At 50.7% G+C, this 24035-nt stretch overlaps 1 protein-coding gene across 1 annotated transcript; it reads left to right on the top strand.

Moving 5' to 3' along the window:
* Positions 1-6408: 6408 nt before the first annotated feature.
* On the top strand, positions 6409-16022 carry LOC113407174 (solute carrier family 45 member 3-like). Its single transcript, XM_026655301.1, has 4 exons — positions 6409-6580; positions 7243-8070; positions 10481-10746; positions 15585-16022. Exons 1-4 carry the CDS (start codon positions 6409-6411, stop codon positions 16020-16022), a joined length of 1704 nt encoding a protein of 567 aa, XP_026511086.1.
* Positions 16023-24035: the final 8013 nt, after the last annotated feature.

Below are 24035 nucleotides of genomic sequence, written 5' to 3' on the forward strand. Positions count from 1 at the left end.
CTTAAGGGCAGAGCCCAGTGGTGCTCCATGGAGACACGGGTTCACCGGCATAGAAAACCTTGCAGGATTGGGGCCAGTCATGTATTCTCCTTCAGGCATCCGTTCGATTGAGAGCAGGGCTTTGCAAAGCCCTGGGCCTGATCCTCTGATGTGCTGAGTTCCCATCGCTACCATTGCAGTTACAAGTCAGTATTGCTTCCCCGGGCTGTAAACAGGAATGGTCTGGCCATTCTTGGCCTTCTTAGCGTGCTTGGAGATGGATGGTGCTAAGTATTATTATTATTATTATTATTATTGTATTGGAGCGGGGCTTGAGCAGCAAGGTTTGGATATGGATCTGAACCTGGCGGCTCCCATATGAAGTGAGATGGAGTTTGCTTTCAAACCCATCTCCGTAGAACTTGAAACAGAAGAACAGTGTCCTTTGTAACGTGAAGGTTGTAAGCTCTTTGGGGCAGGGACTGTGTCTTTGTACAGAACCTGGCACAACAGGGCGAGGCCTCTAGCTGCTGGGGAAATATACTGTGGTTCTGTGTTTAAAAAGATCAGAGGCAAGGGAGGGCTCGGCAACCAAACCCCGTAGGTGTGCTGTGTGTGCCCACAAGTTGGCTCCACCTCCCGCTTCCTGCAAACTCTACTTAACTACTTTTGCAAGGAGCGCTGAGCTCTCTGCATCCGGGCCAGGCTGGCTTTATTAAATGAAGTTCCTGCAGGGCAAAGATGGGAATTTACCTGGATCATCTGTTGGCTCCTCTGCAGGGAGGGAGGTGAGTCTGGTGTTCTTTGTTTCAAGAGACACTGGTTCTCTGAGGCGTCCCAAGACTACACTTTTTGTTTGCGTTTGGCCAAATCAGTGGTTTGATCCTATCCTAATGCTTTTTTAACTCTGTGCCTTTACTCTTTCCACTTCAAAAGTTATTTTTCCTCCCTTGGTATCCTGCTGTTAATTGATTTATCTCGTTAGACTGACCTCACACTTGGTAAAGCAACCCCCATCCTTTCATGTATTTATACCTGCTCCTGTATTTTTCACTTAATGCATCCGATGAAGTGGGTTCTAGCCCACGAAAGCTTATGCCCAAATAAATTTGTTAGTCTCTAAGGTGCCACAAGGCGTTGTTCTTTCTCTTGTGGTTCGCTCACCCAACTCCACTTGTGTGGCCAAAACCAAGTTGTATGCAGTGTTGTTGTAGTCATGTTGGTCTCAGGATATTACAGAGATAAGGTGGGTGAGGTAACATTTTTTTATTGGACCTACTTGGTGAGAAAGACAAGCTCTGTGTAAGCTAGAAAGCTTGTCTCTCTCCCCAACAGAAGTTGGTCCAATAAAAGGTATTACCTCCCCACACCTTGTCTCTCCGAAACCAAGTTGGCATTTACCTTCAGACTGGTAAATGCTCGTCCTGAGAGAGGGAAAAAAAGGGATGTTTGAGCAAGGTGCAATTTATACCACAAGGGCTCCTGGCAGCGGCAGCAGCATCACCTGTAAGTGGGTCACAGTTGGTAGCTCCTAATCTGTGCTTTACATCTGGCATTGCTGCTGTGTACATTGGGATTAATCTTCTTACTAAAGTTTAGTGGAGGCTGGATGTGGGGGAGAGAGACACACCTCTCTCTCTCCTCTCCTGATACAAGAGAGGCTGAGCCCTTCTGCCTTGGTCTGAAATTCTAGGGCAGTCTGAGATCCTACCTCCTGCTCCCCCATTACAGCTACTCTTCATTAATGCTAGAAATTCCACTACAGTACGAAGTGGGAAGGGGGGGGTTGCATCTGAGGTCTTTTTGTATTTTTAAACCCCAGTCCATAAACCATCCAGGCATCTGGGACTGCAGCCCATGTAACCCACTGGTCAGTGTACATTATGTCTTCAGCGTGCCTGATCCACAGAGAATAAGGGTGTGTTTATAGCTCTCAGCTGACCGGCTCAGAGTATCAAGGCTCATATTGTCAGGTAGGTCCCTGCTTCAGTCTCTAGTTTGCTGTCTAGGAAGGTGACTGTCACATGCATGATGCTTGGCCTTGTTGAGGTGTCCTGTCTAGTCTACATCTAAGAAGGGTGGGTTTCTGCCCCCCAATCCTTTCCCAATAGACGTTAGTGTATCTCATGGATTCAGAATATCCAGGCCAATCCCAAATGGGCCTTCAAATTTCCCATATTAGTTTAGGGGACAGGACTCCTGGGTTCTGTTCCCACCTCTGCCACTAACTTGCTATTTGACTGTGGGCAAGTTGTTTAAACCTTCATTGGATGCCTCTGTTTCTCCTGCTGTGAAAGGATAACCCCTCAGAGGAGTGTTGGGAGTCTTAATGGTTCGCAAAGCCCAGCTGTTTTGGAGGTGCAAAGTACTTGTGTTAGGCACTCTCACAGAGCACTAACTACCACTTGGATGAGGTTTGATCTTGTTTCTGTAACACTTTGCATTCTGAAGACTCCTAACGCAATTTACAGTTGTTGCCGTTGTCCCCATGCGGTCACACCCTTACAAATGTTTGGGAGCCCCATTTAGTCACTGTGGCCATAGGGGTGCACCTATGGGGCTCAGCTTGTAAAATTGATGCTTTGCACTCCACCCCAGAGGTGGGTGCATGAATCAACAACTGATCTGCTTGCAGCTCCTGGCACGAATCTTTCTATCTATTCCCCATGCCACCTAGGGGCTGGGCTGTCTGTCTGTCTCTCCCACATAATCTTCTAAGGAAGATAAAACACAATAAGAGGCACCCTGAAGTCATTAACCCTTGGGAAGCTGGGGGCAAGCGAATGAGTCACAAAGAATTGAGTGGGAGAGGAGAGACATTAGGCATGAATCCATGGGTGTTGGTTATCTGTGATGAGTTAATGACTGCCCATGAACTTCTCAACTCTGTGGAGGAAAGAGGCTCCTCTGTCAATTATCATAATTGCAACAGCAGGGAAAGGTTGGGAATGATGCTCTGTGAAGCCTCATCAACATGCTCCAAGAAGAGATTGTTCCAAGTCTGGGCTGAGCTATTTGGCTGGTGGAGAAATCCCAAACTCTCCCAGACTCTGAGGAAGTGGGGTTTAGCCCACGAAAGCTTATGCCCAAATACATTTGTTAGTCTCGAAGGTGCCACAAGAACTCTTCGGTGTTTTTCCTATCTACTCTGTAAGACTTGCTCAGTTACTGCAGTGATGGAGGTGATCCTGGGTAGACGGGTCATATACGTTTGCCCTAGGGAGTAAAAAACCCCACATTCTTCTGGTGGTTCGTCACTGGGGTAAAAAGCACAATTCTGTCTCGTCCAAGGCTGCAGCAGGAATCCAAACCTGGCTATACTTAATGCAGTGCCTCGCTCTGTGGGGTTAACAGATCTCCCCAGGCCACTGAGGTGAAGTGCATTCAGAAGTAAAGGGGCCTTCGTTTGCTTTAGTGAGGATTACGCTACAATAAACTAAGGGTTTACCTATAGTTCGTAGCAATCACAGGTGTGAATCTACCCCACAGTAAAGCCTGCCCCAGGTTACTTGTTCCTGGGAACCTCTGGATGTCCATTAATAGTTTGTTAGAACACTTTGCTCTTGTCCTCATACCGCTCAAAGTGCTCTAACAAACTGTTAATGTGCGTGTCAGCAGGGCGCACATAACAGTCCTTGGCAGGCTAGCACAGGGTAGAGTCACACCCCAGCTTGCTGCAGATTAATTGTGCATGTAGACAAGACCTTAGGCCACTTTACTTCTGAATGAGAATGTCCACGAGGGGGCAGGGATGTTAATGTGCTTTAACTTCCCACTTTAAGTAAATTTGCCCTAACTTGCCTGAATGTCCATCGTGTCATTCCTCCAGCATTCTTTTAGCAAAACAATTGACTGGGGAGATCTGTGTGACACCGGACAGGTCATTTAGGCTATGTCTACATGGCCCCACAGTTCAGACTATGGGGGTGTGAACTGCAGCTAGTGCGCAGTGCTTTAACTGCCCCATATGGATGCTGCGAGCGCGAAATAAAAGGTACCTAGTTAGTGTTAAATTAGTCCTAGCAAACTAAGGTATCCTATATATAGTTCACTCCCACAGCGTCCACACAGGGGAGTTACTGTAGTTCACCCCTCCATAGTCTGAACTGTGGGGCTTTACAGACAAACCCTTAATCTCCCTGGATTTCAGGGCTTGTACACCTGGGGAGTTTTTCCAGCATAACTATTCCTGATTACCGATCCCTGAATAACTCCATGTGTGCAGGGCTGGCTCCAGGCACCAGCTGACCAAGCACGTGCTTGGGGCGGCACCTTAGAAGGGGCGGCCAATGTTGGGGTGGCGGGGGGCGCTTGCGGTGTTTTTTTTGTTGTTGTTGTTGTTGTTGTTGTTTCGGCCGGGCAGCGCGGGGAGTGTTTTGGCAGCAGCGGCGTGGTGCTGGGGGGGGCTTCGGCGGCGTGGCGCTGGGGTGGGGGAGGGCGGGGGTTTGGGCGGCCCGGCCTGGCCCGGCGCGGCCCTTGGCGTGGGGGTTAGGGCAGCCCGGCACGGCGCTCGGGGGCGGGGGTTTGGCTGGCCCGGCCCAGCGCTCGGGCGGCCTGGCGCGGCGCTTCGGGGGGGGCAGGGGTTTGGGCGGCGCGGCACTCGGGGGGGGGGGTGTTACAGCGGGGCGGTGCTCTTCTTTTTTGCCTAGGGCGGCAAAAAAGTTAGAGCCAGCCCTGCATGTGTGGATGTCCTTATTTGGAATTATTTTAATCCACTTCCAATCTGGATTAAGGTAATTCAGAATAAGGCACTCTTATTCTGGAAAAAGAGCATCCACACATGGAGTTATTCAGGAATTCCACTTAAATTTTCATAGCCTGCCTTAATCCAAATTTATTTCCCGGTATAGACAAGCCCTCCGTTCCCCATCTATGAACTGGGGAGCTATGAGACTTACCTCCCCAGGGTGTTGTGATGACCCCATAAATACTTGGGCAGACACTCCACTGCTGTGGGATATGGGTCACAAAGAACCAAGATAGAAAACATGCCCTGAGGACTTCAAAGAGCAGAAGTGGCCTGATCTCCAGCTTTAAGGCACATGAATGGCTGTTCCCTCCTCAAAGGGCTCTGATTCAGTATTGCCCCAGTCAGCGATTCCATCTACTGAAGCTCACGTGCCTGGAGCAGCTGTTCACTCTGCCATCCGATGCCCGACCAGGCCAGCTCCCGCTGAGTTTACAGGATCTACTGAGGGGGAACAGCACCCTGGTATATCTACAGGCTCATGGCAGAGGACTCCTCCTGATATCTCCCCTCCCCTTGCTTTGAGCCCATCCTCAGAGTCCCTGTGAGAAGCTGCATGAGCGAGGTGGGAGAGATGGAACATGTTAAAGGGAAAACAGATGACTCAGCTGGCAATATTAGCTCAGATGACAAAGTAATGCTCACGATAATTGCCATTTACTGGCAGAGGAGGCTGAACTGGGTCATATTTATTTGTGAAACTCAATGAGGCACCATCTGTGCTGCTGAATATCATGCCCCTGCCAAGATGATGGGTACATAGTTCAGGTAAAAATATTGACCTGAGAGCTTTGTGCATCTAGGCTGTGGGAAGGAGCAGTGTGTGACAGCTGATCTTGTGATCAAGGCACTAGCTGAGGCCTTGAGATCAGGAATCAACTCCTGGTTCTGTCCCCAACTCCTTATGTGACTTGGACAAGTCACTTAATCTCCCTCTGCCTCAGTTGCCCATCTGTAAAACAAAGATAATCCTTCGTTTTGCCTTGTCTAGTTAGCTTGTGAGTTCTCTGGGATAGGGTTCATCTCTGACGTTGTGTTTGTACAGAACCTAGCACAACAGGGCCCTGATCTCCGTGAGGGCCTCTAAGCACTTACTGTGATGCCAGTAAGAAATGGAAGAGGGTCTGGGGTGATTGACAGTGAAGGGGCTGAGCCTTCCAAGGCTTGACCTCTCTGTGAACCATGGTCCTTTGATATTGCCGATATTGATGCTGTTTGCAAAGGCCAGTGGGAGTGATTTTGTGTTGGGGAACGCTGTCCAGTGCCCTCCTCCTGACTGTAGCTTTGTGTCCCACTCCAGACGGATGGTGCTGTTGACTTCAATGGAATGGGGAACTGTTTCTTGTTTTGGTCCCCTTAAGAAGGAACCCACCCTGGTGTGGATTTCTGATTTCTAATGTGCTCTCTTCTTTTCTCCGTAGTACAGAATGTGAAGCCGGGGGAGAGACCTGGAATATGAAGCCTGTCTACCGGTGCCTGGACTCTGCATTGTAGTGACTGCATCTTGCAACCTAAGGAGGAAGAAGGGACAAGCTGTTCACTGCTGATAAAAATGGCAGCCAGTGTCTCTCCATTGGACTGTGAAAGGAGACTTCGGACCTTGGTGTCTGTCTGTTGGGCGCCCCAGGAAGGCTGCTGGCTGGTTGACACAGCCTTCTCCTATTGAGTGGAGCAAGGGCAGCATGGCTCAGAAAGTGTGGGTCAGCATGCTCTTCCACAACCGCAAAGCCCAGCTCCTGCTGGTCAACTCCCTGACGTTCGGCCTGGAGGTCTGCCTGGCTGCTGGGATCACCTACGTGCCACCGCTCTTGCTGGAAGTGGGTGTAGAGGAGAAGTTCATGACCATGGTTTTGGGTAGGTGGCTTCTTTCTTTCTTCGACTGAGATGCTCACCCCCTCTGTGGGTTCAGAGGGCCGTGGGGAATCGGGGCATGAAGATTTGTATCCCCATGCTCTGATCAGCTGAGACAACCCTATTCCAGGGAGAATGTGCAGCCTATTGCCTTAGAGCTGGGGACTGAGAGCCAGGGCTCCTGGGTTCTATTCCTGGCTTCTGCCTCTGAATTGCCTGTGTGGCTTTGGCATGTCTCTGCCTCAGTTTCCCCTTCTCTAAGACGGGGATACTTCCCTGAGGGGCTGAGGGCTTAATGTTGATGAAGTGCTCTGACATGCATGGTGGAGGGCTTTTCTAGGGTGCGCTTACCAAGTTGCCTAGAAGCCGTAAATGGTGAGGGGGCAGGTGATGGTGGGGGTCTGGTTTCTTGGGCTGAGCTAAGGCCAAGGTTTTCACAAGTGATTATGGATGTCCCACTTGAGAGACCGCTTAAAGGGGCCTGATTGTCAGAGGGCGGGTGCTCAGCACTTTGACAGACAGGCCCCCTTAAGGTGCCTCAGATGGGCACCCGCAATCACTAGTTGCTTGTGAAAGCCTTGGCCCTAGCTCTTCTTGCTGGGCACAGGGATCGCCTGCAGCACTAGGACGCTGCCCCTAAAGCCACGTCTCTGTCTCCATTCCAGGGATCGGGCCTGTCCTGGGCCTTGTCTTTGTACCGCTGATTGGCTCCGCCAGCGACCACTGGCGCAGCAGCTACGGCCGGCGGCGGCCCTTCATCTGGGTCTTGTGCCTGGGAGTCCTGCTGAGCCTCTTCATCATCCCCCATGCCAGCCGCCTGGCAGGCCTCTTTGCCCTCAATGCTCACCCCCTGGAGATTGCCTTCCTCATCCTGGGCATTGGCTTGCTGGACTTCTGCGGCCAGGTCTGCTTCACTCCCCTAGAGGCCTTGCTCTCGGACCTCTTCCAGGAGCCTGACAACTGCCGGCAGGCTTTCTCCATGTACGCCTTCATGATCAGCCTGGGTGGCTGCGTCGGCTATCTGCTTCCGGCCATCGACTGGGCCGGTAGCTTCCTGGCCCCTTACCTGGGGGGGCAGGAGAAGTGCCTCTTCAGCCTCCTCACCATTATCTTCCTGGGCTGCGTCCTGGCCACCCTCTTTGTGACGGAGGAAGCAGTGGGGCAGGTGGACGCTCTGGCAGGCCCCACGCTGAAGGACTCTTCCCCCAAGCCCTCGTCCCCCAGCTGCTGCTCGTGCCAGGTTTCCAAGAGCCTCTTGCGAGCCAGGCATGTGGTCCAGGCCTTGAGGAACCTCTGCGCGTTGGTCCCACGGCTGCATGGCCTCTGCTGCCGCATCCCCAAGGTGATCCGGCGGCTCTTTGTGGCCGAGCTGTGCAGCTGGATGGCCCTCATGACTTTCATGCTGTTCTACACGGACTTTGTTGGCGAAGGGCTGTACCAGGGTGTTCCCAGGGCCGAGCCGGGAACAGAAGCCAGACGTCACTATGATGAAGGTAATGAATGAGCCAACTGCCTTCAAGGCTGCAGAGGCAGAATTTGCTTCCATATGCAGGGGAGTTGTAACACTGAGGTGGGGTCAGGATGGACTCTACCTTTAGGGTTCATCTCTCCCTACCCACTGGGTCAGAGCTCAGGTGCATAGCCCAAGCCTCTGCTAGTGCCAGAACATCCACACAGCTACCTTTAGCACACTAGCTTGAGTTCTGCCAACATAAATCTGTCTAGCCAGGCTGGGAGACACTCTCCCAGTTGCAATGTAAACAGGTCTGAGTTGGGTATCCTCTCTAGCTGAGATGGGAGCAGGGAGGTAGGTATATTAATATCTATGTCTGGCAGCACTTGGTGCTCTATTTGGGCCACATGTGGCTTTGCTGCATAGGATGGGATGAGAATCTGCCAGGACCAGAACCATTTGCCTGAACCTACCAGTTTTTTAATGACTATTGTTAATAGTTCATCCCAAAATCTGAAAGGTGGGTAAATGGAACTTTCACCATTTTACAGATGGGAAAATAGAGGCACAGGTAGGTGATGAGCAGAACCAAAAGCCAACTTCTCTCTACGTGGTGTTGCAAACCCCAAACCCACCCCTAGTTTTTACCAGTCTCCAGCACCTGGCAACAGTGTGAAGAACTGAGGCCTTGGCTACACTTGTGCTGTACAGCGCTGCAACTTGCTGCACTCAGGGGTGTGAAAAAACACCCCCCTGAGCACAGCGAGTACAGCGCTGTAAAGCGCCAGTGTAATCAGAGCCTGCAGCGCTGCACGCTAACTCACAGCGCTGCAAGCTATTCCCCTCGGAGAGGTGGAGTACATACAGCGCTGCGAGAGCTCTCTCGCAGCGCTGGCGGCACGACTACACTTGCGCTTCACAGCGCTGCTGCGGCAGCGCTGTGAAGTCCCGAGTGTAGCCAAGGCCTCAGTTAGTTTCCTTGACATAAAATCTCATGCTCCAAGGGATGTAAACTGATCATCTTGGGGGTGGAGGGGCAGGAAGGAATTCTCCCCCTCCCACTCGTCAGGCAACATTACACAGCTGCTTGGCTACATTACGGGGTGACTTTCTCTTCCTCTGAAACATAAAATATGGGACTAGAGCCTGATGCGATGGAGCGCAGGTCTGGTGCCTGAATTCTTAAGAGATACTGTGATCCAGCAGCCAGCACGCTCAACTGGCCGTTTGTGGCTTTACCACTGATCCACTGTCACCTCAGACAAGTCACCGCACCATTCTGTGCCTCAGTTTCCCCCATCTATACAATGGAGCTCATGATGCCTGCCCACCTCTTGTAAATCACTTAGAGACTGGTGGTGCAAAGTCCTGGGAGTGTTAAGTAGCGGTGAGATGAGCCAAGCTGCAATAATGATGTTCAGACCCCTGTCTCCAGACTGTCTTGCTCATTCCTACACTGCTCTCTTCCTGAGTTCCCTTCCATGTGCATGTTCTCTGGAAGCCCTGGAGCCCTCTAGCTCAGCTCCACAGCCTCTCATTTTCTGGTCCTGCCAGATCGAGGCACATATGTCACCGTCCTCTTTCTCCTGCATGTGTCAGTTATGTACCTTGGTCTCTAGATTTCCTTGTTTCTGCCTTGTACGTTTCCTCCTTTGTTAGGCTGTAATCATTCATATTAATGTCTCCGTTAGCTCAAGAATCAGCTTAATTGTTGTTTAACAGTTCTGCTATGGTAGGCCCAGAGGCTTCTACCAGGTAGGGCCATTGTGCTAGGCACTGTACAAACATTCTGTTGGCGACAGTCCCTGCTCCAAAAAGTTAATGGTCTAATTACCTGTAATCCAACGTGCCTCTCCGAAGGGGAAGGGCGGGATGGCTGCCGGATGCTTCAGAGCAGCTTGTGGATATCTCTGTGTGCCAAACTCTAGTTTCTCACCAGCTTAAAACCACTTTTTATTCCCTTTTGTTTTGTTGCTGCTTTGGTGTCGGATAGCGCTTCCTGGTTAGCAAGCAGGCAAGAGATGGATTCTGGGGAGAGAGTCAGGGGAAGGTGAGGGAGTGACTTTCTAAGGCACAGCTGCCAATGCCCTTTGTGCCTCTGAAATGTTCCCCTCGGTTCTTCCCCTGCATGTGGGTGGTATTTTCACCAGCACTGTCTGGGGGGTCCTTTGTGTGTAATCTCGGTAGAGAATCAAAGGAGTGAATGGACTATGGAGACTGGCAGGGTGGGGAATCTCGCGTTGCTGCTGCCCATCCTGTACCTGTGCTCCGAGCAAGGATGGACTCTGGTCTCCAGAGCTTGTGTTGAAATGTGCTGACCTCTATGGAGTAGTGCAGAAAGACCCTGCTTGGGCCCTACAGAGTCCCCATAGTTGCTTGGCTTTTGGAAAGCTGAACAGGGGTAGCCTGCCCACCACCCCCTTCCCCACCAGTGTGTCTGTTGTTTTCAGGCGTCCGCATGGGCAGCCTGGGCCTGTTCCTCCAATGCGTCATCTCCATCTTCTTCTCAACAATCATGGACCGGCTGGTGAAGCAGTTTGGGACCCGGGCGGTCTACCTGGCCAGCGTGGCATTCTTCCCCCTGGCTCCTTTCGTCATATGCTTCTCCCAGAGCGTCCTCATCGTTACTGTCTCGGCCGCCCTGACAGGCTTCACCTTCTCTGCGCTCCAGATCCTGCCGTACACGCTGGCGTCGCTGTATCACCATGACAAGCAGGTGGGGGCCACTTCTGGGGGGTGATGGGGGATGACGCGCAACGTGGTGGCGATCACAACATGGGGGTGCAGCTCAGCTTGGCCTGTGGCTAGAAAGAAACACACACCCAAAGGGTGTCACATGTGCCTCACAACACAAATGGGGCCTCTCACCTGAACCCTCTTGATCTTGGGGGTCTGAATAAAAACTCAATCTGGATCTAACTCAATGCTGGTTTTGGGGGGCAAGGGAGGGGGATCCAATTCCCTAGCCCCTCCCTACTTGCCACAACCAGAACATGGATATGCATATTGCTTTGAATGAGGGTTGCATATTTCTAAAGGCAGCGCCTCATCTCCTCCACATTCTGAATGCTTGGCTGGAAATCAGTCCAGGGTCCCAAGAGGCACCTGTGCTTTTTGCACCCAATCACCTTTGCAGCATCACCAACCCCAACTCAGAAATCACGAGTCAGGTCCCCAAACCTCCCATGAGATAGTAAGTAATACATTACAAATGTTGGGTTCTCTATTTGCCTTCTGGTTGTTGAGCCTTTAGGGTTCACGCTTAGGGTGACCAGACAGCAAATGTGAAAAATCGGGACGGGGGTGGGGGGTAATAGGAGCCTATATAAGAAAAAGACCCAAAAATCAGGACTGTCCCTATAAAATCGGGACATCTGGTCACCCTATTCACGCTTTCAAGCTTTTGTCCCTAACCACCAGGGCGTCTGAAATGAAAACTGAGAGCTGGGGCTTAAAGAAAACACCAGATGTTTAGACATGATACAATCACAATAGTTGGCGATGCAGCTGTTGTTCCACAGCACTGGGAGCCCCTCACACACTGTAAACTTACCAGTGACTCGTGGCATGAGAGCACCTTTCGTCCCCATGGCAGGCAACTTGCTGTGACGTTAAAGAACTAGGAGCTTTTACTGCAGACATCCAGGTGCTCGCATAGAACTAACACTTCCAGGCAGCCCATCCCAGTATGCACTAGGATGCCTGTCAAACTAGGGATGCATTTGGAGGGCCTGTTCCACTTTGGTTTCTTCCAAAGTCCTGGTCTTGGGATCTACTCCAGCCAGCAAAATAGTAAACCCACCAGGGCATTTTCCTGTCAAGCAGGGATTAGTGAGGGGAGGGGTCCAACTGTTTCCTCAAAGGACTGATGGGGAAACCCCATCCATGATGGACGCTAGCCTTCACAAAGCCTCCTCTATGACTTGCTGTGAGGTCCCGCCTTCCTGCTTCCGTTGTCTTCCTAACAGGTTACAATGGAACCCCAGAGAAGATAAGTCCCTAAAAACCCTTCTGCAGAAATGTATCCATCTTCTAGGATCCACTTCCTTTTTGTTTTTCTTTTTTTACTGTTTTAATTCTTTTTCTTTGTTGCCTTTTGTCGTTCCTTTTTTTCCTGCTTTCTGTTTTCCTCTCTTTTTCTCCCTCTCCTCCTGAAGTGAGTCAATGAAAGGGTGCCGCATAACGGCTGCCCCTCCAGCGTTGTGTGGAACCTTAGTGCAAGCCTGCAAGACTAACCCCATCTGACGCTGCTCACATGGACCGTGTAAGTTGGTCTCTTTTCGTGCATGCCCTCGATTCCGCCTGTACTAGTGAGACCAAAGGGGCCTTGTCTAGAGTGGGATAAAAGGTGTTCTAATTAATGCATTTGAATGTCTATTATAGATGAGGCACAATGCGTTCAACACATGCTAAGCTAGTTGAGTTAAAACCTAGGATCTCTTCAACTCAACTAACTTGAGTTGCAACAGGGCTCAGTTTTTTTTGACCAACTTCTCTTCTGTGCTGGGTTTTGCGCCACTTAAATTCTGGATCCCTCTAACCTTGGTGTGCTAGGTGTAAACGGAGAGTTTTGTGAAGCTCTGGCCATTGCAGGTGGGATTCGGGTGGCTTGACTTAGATTCATAAGACCAGTGAAGTGACAAACTTTATTACAAAACACTGTCTTGGGAAAATTCATGGCTAGTCAGAGTCCATGTAAAGCTATTTAACTCTCAAGAAAAGGTTCTTGGGGACCAAAAGTCTCATCTGGCTTCATTTCTTTGCTTGAATCGGAAACCGGTGCATTGCAGAGCTGTAGCCATGGCTTCAGGGAACATTAATGGAAAATAGCTAGTGATACTATACCACAGCAGAGTCTGTGTGTGTCAGGTGAGGTACTAGATGCTGCCGATTGCTGTGGTGTGGCTTAGGCACAGAATGCAGCAGAGATGCCTGCACACCCTGGAGTATGCTTGTGTAATTCTCCAATGGCCCCCGCCTTTCCCTCGTGAGTGGAAAGCTGATATTGTTGGTACTTTGGGCAGTGCAGCTCCGACCCTTGCACTCCTGGTATAAAATTCTCTTCTCTCAACCAGTCAGTCTTCTTTCTCCTGGCTGGTTTTATCCCATCACATGGAGAACGGATTAATATATCCTTGGCTAGCTACAGTGCATAGGATGTGTCTGAGCACAGATGTCTTGACATTTCAAGGCAGGAGTTTTGCAGCAGTTTCGCTTGCTGCACATAAATATTGATTATTTGTATTACAGTAGCCCACAGAGGTGCCAGCTGAGATCAGGGCCCCAAGGTGCTAGGTGCTGTACATACATTCAGCAAGAGACAGTCTCTGCCTCAAAGAGCCTACAGTCTAAATAGACAGGCAGACAAAGGGTTGGAGGAAAGGCAGGATTATTCTCCCCATTTTACAGATAGCAATGTGAGGCACAGAGAGGATTAAATGGCTTGCCCAGGATCATCCAGAGTGTCTGTGGCAGGGCTGGGAACGGAGCCCCGGTCCCCCGAGTCCCAGTGCAGTACCTTAACCTAGCTGGATGTCATTGTAAAATTCTTGGTAGCAGTGAAAGGAACTTGGCTGGAAGAGGCTGTTTGGGTTACCCAGAGCAATGGCCTCTTTGCAGTGATAATCCCTGCCTCACTAAGAGCTTAACTAACCAGCTGTGGAACGTCCCTAGCACTGGAGCCTTGGCAGATTGTCTTGAGAGGCCGCTCTGCCGCCCAGTTGCATAGGGAACCTATGCAGCCTTAGATTGTACGGAGCGATGTCCCAGTTCACACTGGGTAGTGTCACAGAAGTTACCCAAGGCCTGGTCTATCCTACAGAGTAAGGTTGACGTCAGGCAGCTTACATGGACCTAACTCTGTCAGCATGCACACTACAGCGCTGCTCTCGCTGATGTAAATCACCCACTACACCGACCTAATAACTCCACCTCCGCGAGAGGTGTAGCGCTTAGGTCCAATGTAGTGAAGGCGATCCAGTGTCTGTGTAGATACTACGTTACTTACACAGTGCTGACAGCTGCCCCCACCCCAGCACTGTCAGCCCGAGCTGTCAGCTGGGTGCTGGGCTCACAGCTGGGGTCCCCCCTCCCTGCCCCCAGGGTTGACAGCTGGAGTATGGCAGGTGCTCAATTTCACAACAGGGAGCCTACTAGCAGTGAAATTGACATTCTTGTCAGTTTCACAGCTGCTACGATTTCATATTTTGTTTCCTGCTCTGGCAGTCAGCCCCGCGGCGGGGGGACTCCATTTCAGTCGGCACATCCGCTCCTGGTGAGGACATGCAGAAGGAGGGCAGTGTGGACACCAGCAGCCGATCTAATTGCTGCGGTGGCTGTAGGTCGACGTGACTTAAGTTGGCCTAATTTCGTAGTGTAGACAAGACCTATGATGGAAAGTTAATTCAGACTAAGGTAGAGTGTGAATTTGAAATGCAATAGCTAGTCCTGAATAACTGCATGTGTAGACAAACCATAAGGGCCATTGCTTGAAAATTTGAGCACTTGAGTTATGCAGCTACTCACCTCTTATTTGCAGCGATACATCTTTGAACGCACAATTGCCTCTTTGCCTACCTGTGCTCCGGTCTTGAGACTATCACTTCGACACTCTGCTTTTGAAAAATAATCGTGCCAAATCCACCGTCCGACACGTGCCCTTCAGTCCATGTGAGCGGTGCCCATGCTTCCAAAGCAAGGGCTGGTTGTGAGCAACTCACGTGTCCTGCAGCAGGAGGGCGTTGAGTCCCTTAGATCAGCTGCTTCGGTGGTACTGCTCTTTGCCTTTTAACAAATGGCACCCACCCCAGACGATTCCGGTAGCCCTGGGTGATGGGATCACTCCCTCATTAGACCAAGTTCATCCCTGGCCTGGCTGCAGTGGCATGAGGGTGGGGAGGGCTTTGGCCCGTTCTCCCTAGGTAATGGAGCACTTTCTATTGAGAGGGATTCAGGGGGAGGTATTTGGGGCTGGATTCAACTCTCACACTAGTGTATGCTGGGAGTTGGGCCATTGAAGTTCATGGAGCTGTGCTTTGAGAGAGAAGAGAATTGGGCCTGTTATGGGTTTGCACCGCCTGCTTCTCTGAGAGTCCAGCGATCAGACGACTCTCAAGGCTCGGCGCGAAACTGCCCCAAACGGCAGAGCCTTGTTTGGCTTTGGGTTGAAATGCTCCCCAGCGTTGGTGATGCATGAAGCAAACACACAAAGGTACCGCTCGGAGCCAAGTTACCGCAGCAGGTCAGGATCACCTTGAATCTGAAGCCTAACAAAGAAGTTCCTGGCAATCCTACCAGCGCTGCTGGAAACCATCGAACTCGCCCCAGACTTGCTGCAAATGTCCCCAGCCTTTAGCCAAACCCGGCCTGAGGATTTTCACAGGACTGGAACAATTTGAAGCCAGGGGAAGCTTTGCCAGGCCTGGGGGTGTATCGCTCCAGCTCTGCACTGCTCTAGCTAATGGCACTGCTCTCCTGGCCCACTCTCTGGCTCTTTAGGGCTTCACCACCCCCTGCAGTTTCTCACCTTCCCTCTCTCTTTATTTTGTCTCTCAGGTATTTTTGCATAAGTACAAAAGCAAAGAAAAGGAAGATGCTGCTCAGCTGGACAAGAAATCAGGCTTCCCCAAAGGCCCCCTCTCCAGCCAGAAGCTGACCTACCAGAACGGCCATGCTGGGGGCCTCTTCTCCTCTCCTCCAGCTGCCAGCTCGGCCCTGTGCGTCAGCTCCCCCTGCGAGGTCTCGCTCATGATGAGAGTGGGAGACTCAGACCCTGCAGCGCCCGGTCGAGGGATCTGCCTGGACCTGGCTATTTTAGACAGCGCTTTCCTCCTTTCTCAGGTGGTCCCGTCCCTCGTCATGGGGTCGATCGTCCAGTTTACACAGTCGGTGACTGCCTACATGGTGTTCGCCACCGGCCTCGGGTTGGTGGCTATTTACTTTGCAACCAAAGTCGTCTTTGATAAAAGCGATATGGCCAAGTATTCGGTGTAAAAGGGGGTACGTGTGCACGTGGCACGCCGCCAACTTGTCTGTACACATGCATTGACGCTATATAATACGGCAGGCTGCACGTTGTGCACGCCTCCTTTCTGTCTCTCATGCTGTTTCTGTGGGGCATGTGGCTGGGGAGAGGCTGTTGGGCTAAGTGCGGGTGTATTAGGAAGGGCACCATGCTGTTCTATCTCCCACCATCAGAGCTTGCCCCGTGGTGCTTTTGTCTAAGAGCAGTGTTGCACAGAGGGCATCAATGAGGTGACAGGAGAAGAGTTTCCCTTCAATCACAGGGTTACATTTCTGTGCAATTCCGCAGTTGCATCCTGGAGGGAGAGTGCTCCTCCTCTCATTCCTGGAGAGACGAGCTTAAATCCTGCCTTGCTCTGGCAGGCTTCACCTTGTTTCAAAAGTGTAGATTCCCTCTCTGACTGGTGGCTGCGGTGGACTGGAATATTTGGGGGACAGGCACGAGGGTGCTGCATTGACCGAGCTGGGGGGGAGACATCCAGGGTTGGAATGGGGTATTGCAGGTCAGGACGCGGGTGCATTGGCAGAGCTGTATGGACGCAGTCCTGCATGGCACAGGGGTGATGGAGGTGCTTGGGCAGAGCCTGGCTCTGTCCAGGGCTGGTAATCCCATTGCTCTGGTGAGCACCACACTAAGTGACCGCTCGATGGTAGTGCACTCCAGACTGCCCTGCAGAACTGGCCGGCTGCTCTGTGCACCACAAGTGCCTGAAACCTATTTGCAGTAGCCTTATAAAATGGCCTGGTTAGAGGCAGTAGGCAGAGTTGATTTAACAAGGCTCCAAGGCCGTGTTTTTATGGTACTGCTCAGACCTCATTAGCCTGAACATTACCCTGTATTCAAGTGCAATATTCCCCAGCGGAATGTGCAGGGTCTGGCGTCCTCTGTACCCTGCAGGGGCTGGAAGCACTTATCCTTTGTCCCCCTGCCTGAGGCATGTTAATGGGACACCCTGTCCCAGGTTACTGCTCTGAAGTCCTTTCCATGCAGGAGACACACTAAGCCCTCGGGCGAGATCCTGTCCAGGCTGCCCTGTTGCATGGCTTAATAATTGGACGTGCTGCCCTCTCTTCGGCCCACGTTCACTGATGATGTGAGCAGGCACATATACCCTGCCCTTTGAAGGGTGTGCAGGAGACTCTTCCACTGCATAAACCCCTGCTGGTACCTAGCCTTGCCATCCCTTCCTTATCCTTCTTCATCCCACATGGCTCTGCCTGCCCCTCTCCCTCCCCACCTCATGAGGTGCTTCCTCCATTTCAAATCTCTTGCTCCTCACATTCTCTGTCTTCTCCACCCACGTTGGGTCCCCTTGATGCCATTCCCTTCCACTCGGGAATAGCCTTGATGCCAATTGGGTGCAGTCGTTCCCTCCGACAGGAGAGTAAGCTGGAGCAGGCTCGAGAGGCAACCCTGTAGCATGTTCTACTCCCCTGTAGGGCCATCTTTCTGCTTTGCCCCTTTTTCAAAGGGAAGAAGCCAAGAGTGACCTTTCCACTGATCTGGCCCTGCTCTTGCTGCCATGAATTGATGGCAGAGCTGTCCTGGATTCTGAGATCCTGCTGCTGCAGCGGTCGTTCCCAGCTAAGAGGATATTCCCAGGTCAGTTATATCCCACCCACCAGGAGTCACCCTCATGGAAACATGGGGTGTCTATACTGCAACACAAGCCAGGGGTAGTAGAACTTGAGTTAGTAAACTGTGGGTTTGTTAACCTAGGGCTTGAGCGTCTGTGCTCATTTGGAACCCCAGCTTAGGAACTGTTGAACCCTGGGTCCCAACCTGGGGCTCCAGCATCTACACTGTATTATGTGGGCCCAAATTCAACCACCCATAGACCAGACTTCCTCGCGCCCTACCAACGCGTGGTTGCTCTAGCCCTTTGTTTGTGGTGCAGTGTTGGAAAACTTGACCGTCCTCCAAACTTGATTGTCCAGAGACCAAAGAAAGTCCAGCCTGTGGCATTGTGGGATACTTTCGGCAGACTCCCAGAGCATGCGTCCAGGGAAGTTGTATCTACACTGCAAAGCAATAGGGCTTGAACCCTGGGTCCAGCTTGACTCAGGCTTGCACCCTCCATCCCCATGTGGTTCTGGGACCCTGGGTCTGAGCCCTGGGCTAGCGCAATTTGTGTGTATGCGGAAGGGGGGTTAGGCTTGAGCCTGAGTTCAAACCCTGGACTTGCACTGCAGTGTAGACACACCTACAAAGTCTTCAGTGATTAAATTCCCACCTCCCATTTTAACTTTGCAAACCCATTAGACCTTGGGGAAATTATCAAAAGCAGAAATGCCAGTTGGGGCCTAACTCCCATTGAAAACCAAACTACCCTTCGCCTCTGAAAATCTCCCTAATGGTTTTTAAAATCCCTGGTTCTTCTGTTTTTCATTCACAATGGGACTGTCTTCCCCTGCCCCTTGCTATCATTCTTCCTGCAGGGAACTGCACCACCAGCAAACCTTTTAAATAAGAATCCCGCTAGTCCAGACAATGCCTGGCCCAAGGAGCCAACCAATGGGATCAATGCCTGTGTTCCACAGGAGGGGGAGAAGAGGGAAGGGCAGACACAAGGGCCAGCAGCCAGTCAAGAGCTAGTGTGGAGCTTTGCCATGTCAAGCAGAGCCATGGAGCTGATGGTGTGGGAAATGGGTTCACAGTGCCCCATATGCCAATAGAGAACTTTGGCTTCCAGCCCTCCCAGACTCTTTAGCTTTAACCTAGATCCCTCACTGCCAAGCCGACCCCAAGTCACTCTCTGTTTTCCAGCTCTAGGGAGAACCTTCCCAATGAGCTTGTTGGAGGGGGTTAGATTCTCCCCCATGCACACTTCTGGAATGTACCGCTCTGGATGTGTGTGTAAGAGCCTCTGCTGCTGGCTGGGCTCATGGAGATTAATCTCCAGCTCGCTGAGTAGAAATCTGTGTGCTGGGTCCAAAGGGTTACGTCTTCTGATTCCATCGATAGAATTTTCTGGGGGAAGGGACAGTGGCTGGAAAGCACCCTTCTAATTTCCTTCCATCCCCCACCCTGGCCAAAACAAAATCCCATCCACCATTTTTTAGATGAAGTAGACTGGACACGGCACCTATCTCAGACTGGTATGTCATAATGTTAAATATGATGTGTGTTTTAATCATGTATTAGAGGCTGAAGTAACCCGCCCTTGCAATGAGCAATTACATGTGGTTGCAGATGGGAAGTTATTTACTATGTAAAGAAAACCCCTTTACATTGTATAGCAGAAAGGAACAGGGGGGAATCTTAAGGAGGCACAATGTATTTATTCAGGATGCCAGGCCTAATGACCAAACTCTGTAATAACCACTGACGAAGCTATTCAAACCAAGTCCATTCTTCGGTACCTAAATAAGTGGCCTGGTTTTTCGAAAGCGCTGAACACCCTTTAAAGTCACTGGGAGCTGCTGGGGGCTCAGCACTTCTGCAAATCGCTTATTTAAGTATTAAATATGAATTTAAGTGCCTAATTTTGGGCACCCAGGTTTGAAAATAATGGTCCATGAGCATTCGGGACCTCTGGGCCACTCATCTGAAAGATGCATGGAAAAGTGATGGGATGGAGAAGAAGTGAAGTGAAGGCCTGCTTGTAATATGCCCAGGTATCAGGCAGGCACCGCCTAGAACAATAAACACACAGTTCCTGAACCAGAACCTCTCCTTTGCCCCTGATTAAACATAGGCCGAGATTTTCAGAGGGAGTGGGGCACCCAAATCCCAGTGTAAACCCTAGCCTTTGTCTCTACTGTCATGCCCTGTGTGCAAAAGGAGCCTAGTCAGTTTGCTTGTAGCCAAGATATGATGGCAGGGGAGGTGGCTGTGTTTGTGTTTAAAAAGAGAGAGTTGAGCAATCGAACTTCTGACTCCCCAGCCAACTTTCATTTGTATCTGCACCACCTCGTTCAAGGTGGGGCTCCAGTTGCCCCAGTTCTGACCTGAGCGGTAGCAGATCCTGGTCTCCTCAGCTCTCCGTTTCAGCTGGGAAGACGCAGCAGGCTCTGGGAATTGCCGGAACTGTGGGGGGCTTTATCTGTCTCAGCCTGGTAGAGGCTTTCCCATCACTAGTGGCAAAGGAGGGAAGGTGGTAGTGGCACTCTAGTGGGGTTTCTTCATAGTCAATAAGCTAAGAAGTTGCCCTCTCCCTCTTCAGCCCAGTGGGTATCTCAGAGGGAGAAGCTATTTAATGTCCGGCTTGCCAGCAAGGGAGTCCAGATTTCCCCCATGCAGAGCACGGAGTTGAGCAGCTCCCTTTTCCTCACTTTCCCTGCTGGGCTGTGTGCTAGGAGGTGGCATGGTGGGTGGATGGGGGTGGGGGGGAGGAGTGCATGCCAAGAGCTAGCCATGGCTTCAACTCCAAACATCCCTGGCCCCTCTATGAGGTCAGGCCCAAATTGTCTCAGGCCCATCTCTAGTAGGAAAACTGCTGTGTCTGATCGAATGCAAAGACCACAGCTCTGCCTGGATAATCAGCACATACATGGTGCATCTACACAGGGATAAAAGAGCTGATTCAGGCTCGCGGGACTTGGACTGTGGGGCTAAAAATTGTGGTGTAGACATTCAGGCTGGAGCCTGAGCTCTTAGAGCCTCCAACCTATTGCTGAAGTAACTTGTGTGTAGATGTAAAAATCTCTCTGACGCAAATTACATCCTCTAACCTTCAGCCACTGGTGTAAGGTTCGTAAAGGAAAGGGCAGTTCCTGGAAACTCTGCTGGGTTTGGGTGGTAGATCCATCCCCTCTCCATTGAGGAATCATATTATGCCTCTCCCTTCCTGGTTGTCCCAGGGGTATTTAAAGGGAACAGCTTCAATGCTGTTGGGTCAGTGGAGAGAACTGTAACGGGAGGGTCGGGTCTTTCTTTTCTAATGCATAAGAATGCATTATTGTGAATCTCTTGTCTAGGGAAGGATGTTTTGATGCTGTTTCCTTTCAGGAAGATACACTGTCTGCAATGTGGTCCTATCTTATTTATTTAGCGGAGTAAATATTTTGTACAGCGTAAGGGGAGGGATATTATAAAGTTTATTAAGGAGGGAAATAAAAAACTTTTACGTTGGATCACTGTGTGTGTCACTAAGTTAACTGCACTACTGAGAACATTTTGCATGAGAGATGGGCCAGAAACCTTCCTCTAATTCCCCACCCTGAACACTGGTGGGCTGGATAAAGCAGGGCCCCACATCTCACCCCCAAGCTACTGTTGCCCTTCTTTGTGTGGCCTGATTGTGCTGGAAGATGTGGGGAACCAGAAGGCAGCAAGGGAAGGAGGAGACCGGATGAATGAAGACTACCCTTCAGTGAAACGTCCCTCTCCTTTCTTTTCCACCAGCACCAGGAAGACATGGCAAGGGGTGAGCTCATTTGGGGAGGATGAGCTCCCGACCTGCTGCACATCAATCCATGGTGGCTCGGAGTGCAATATGGGCCACAAGCCAAGCCCACAAAAGCGCACTGGCCAAGTGGAGAGCAGGGCATCCTCTGTCCTAAGGAGCAAACTAGATGACTGTTAGTATTCATACAGCAGTAGTAATGGTGTTCAAAACTACATGTGGGATGGGTTGATGATGCCTGTGCCTCCCACGTTTTGGACTGCTATATTGCCAAGCTGTGCTCCACCCCCAATTTTCCCTACAGAAGAAGTTGCCATCAACTTATGTCACCACCGCCTCCCTTCCTGGCAGACTTTTCCCTGGCTTTGGTCAGAGTCCATGGAAGCCAGCCCAGACTTGGCAATTAATCGGATCCAATAATAATTTCTGATCCCTTCCTCCCTCCTCACAATGTCCTCTCCTACTCCCCCACCAAACACTTCGCTCTGTCTCTAGTCCCTGTGCTATTGGTATCCCTGTTTAATGAGGCTGTTAGAATTGCACTGTTAGGAGGAGAACATAGCTGAGCCTGGTGTCTGTACTATCTCTAGCTGCACCAGCAGATGGTGCTATTGCATGAGTTCTACTGCAAGAATACTGTATTTCCTTCTGCCCCCAACCTGTTTTCTGACTCTCTTCACTTCTGCAAACTGCATCCCTTGCTGATAAGTGAGCAGCTCACAACCTTATGCACACAGAACCAAGACTGTGCTCTGGGTGAGACAACATCTGAAATGTAGCAGGCAGGCTGCAGCCCTGCACAGCTGCCGATGAGACGCTAATTCCTACAGCATCCCAAGTGTGCTAGGAGTATCATTGGCAAATACAGTGACACTGTCCCTGTCCTGAGAAGCAGCCAGAGTAAGGCAGTGGGACTCCATGAGACTGCAGGCATCTGTCCACATGGAACAACTTGCAGAATGGGAGCCTAATGTAACCCATGGACCACTGTGTGTTATTTCTTCCCCCTTTGTGCCCAATCCACAGAGGACATGCGTCTATTACAGTCCCCAGCACTGACTCATGCTGTGATCCATGATGCCTTTCGCTCCTGGACGGGCATGTACAGCCGGTCACACTCTGAGCCTTAAGCACCAGGATGATAGGTGCTTCTGAAATTCTTTAGATGAACGGGCCAGGCTCTGTAGCTCAGGCTGTAGATAGTCCTGCTTATAGCTCTAGACATCCCTGGTGCGTTAGCCAAGCTGGGAGCTGAACTGGCATGATGTGATAAGAGCCTCATTACTGATGAATAAGGAGGGGAGGGGAAGACCAGGCTAACAATCGGATAACCCCGCTATGCAGCAAGGGCTAGGGTACGGACCAAACGCTTTATCCGGCCGTAGCCTCTGGTGCAATATAATGTGCCTTTGTGTTGCCCAGGAAGAAGCACTAATGAGTGAATCCTCACAAAATCCCTGCAAGGTGGCTAAGTATTGCTTGGCCCCTATTTACAGAGGGGAAACTGAGGCACGGAGCGAGGCCGTGATTACTTGCAGTCCTCCCAGCAAATCAATAGAAGAGCCACAAACAGCATTTGCCTTCACCAAGTGACCAGCCAGCTTCCCCTGTTCCAAAATTAAAATATTAATTTTTTTAAATGCCAGGAAAACATTTCAGGGTCAAACTCTGATCTCTGGTACAGGAGAGTAAATCTGGACTAACTCCATTGGCTTTGATGCAGTTACTTTGCATTTACACTGCAGTAAATGAGAGCAGAATCTAGCTCCTCTTGAACATATTTCATCCTGAAACTCCCCTTTTTTTAAAGAGACCCTGTCCACTTAAACATTTTCAGCTAGAAGAGTTATTTTTAACAGCAATCCCTGCAGTTGTTCTCAGAGATTGGAGGAAAACTGATTTCGTTCTAGTCTGTCTGTGTGTTCGCCTTGTGCATCGGACTATAGGTGCTGGAACTAGGGGTGCTGGGGGGCTGCAGCACCCCCTGACTTGAAGTGGTTTCCATCATAGCCAGGGTTTACAGTTTGGTTCAATGACTCTCAGCACCCCCACTATAAAAATTGTTCCAGCACCTCTGCATCGGACAGCACAGGTTCCTTTCATAGTTTCTGTGCACCTTTCACATAGCAACAGAAGAGAGAATGTCACTTACAGTAACACAAATGCTTTCTCTTAAAAAAAAAAAATCAATTTAGGGACAGGTGGTTGAAGGTATTTAGGCATCAGAAGATATAGATGCATGGCTCGGGCTGTTACAAAAGTGCCTTGACAGCTAGGGCCTAGGGGCTGCTTCGCCCCAAACAGGCTGGAACTTTGGAATGTGCTACGGTGTAGTGTCGGTTCAGATTTGCTTTCTGATTCCTGCACCTTACACGCTGTGTAGTCCACTCCACCCCGCTCCCTGCGGCAGAGCAAGGGAGAAACATAGGGCTTGAGCCTGCAAACCTTTACTACTGGGTGTAGTGCTGACTAGGGTGAGTAGGCTGCTGGGGGACTGCTAGTGTCATTATGCATGGCTCTCGGTAGTAAGGGGGTGCAGGACTGGACCCAATGACTGGCTAGGGAACAGCCCTGCATGCAACACCTGTTTTACAGGGCACAAAAAAACACATATTGGGTGAAATTTAGCCCAGTA

The sequence above is a fragment of the Terrapene carolina genome, unplaced genomic scaffold (genome assembly GCF_002925995.2).
Source record: "Terrapene carolina triunguis isolate 2854851 unplaced genomic scaffold, T_m_triunguis-2.0 Scaffold199, whole genome shotgun sequence".
NCBI lineage: Eukaryota > Metazoa > Chordata > Testudines > Emydidae > Terrapene > Terrapene triunguis.

Excerpts from the sequence above, each read along its gene's own strand:
- LOC113407174 (XM_026655301.1), top strand. The coding sequence starts at position 6,409 with ATGGCTCAGAAAGTGTGGGTCAGCATGCTCTTCCACAACCGCAAAGCC. Across the intron at positions 8,071-10,480 it reads CAGACGTCACTATGATGAAG|GCGTCCGCATGGGCAGCCTG; the intron begins GTAATGAATGAG and ends TGTTGTTTTCAG. Across the intron at positions 10,747-15,584 it reads TGTATCACCATGACAAGCAG|GTATTTTTGCATAAGTACAA; the intron begins GTGGGGGCCACT and ends TTTGTCTCTCAG.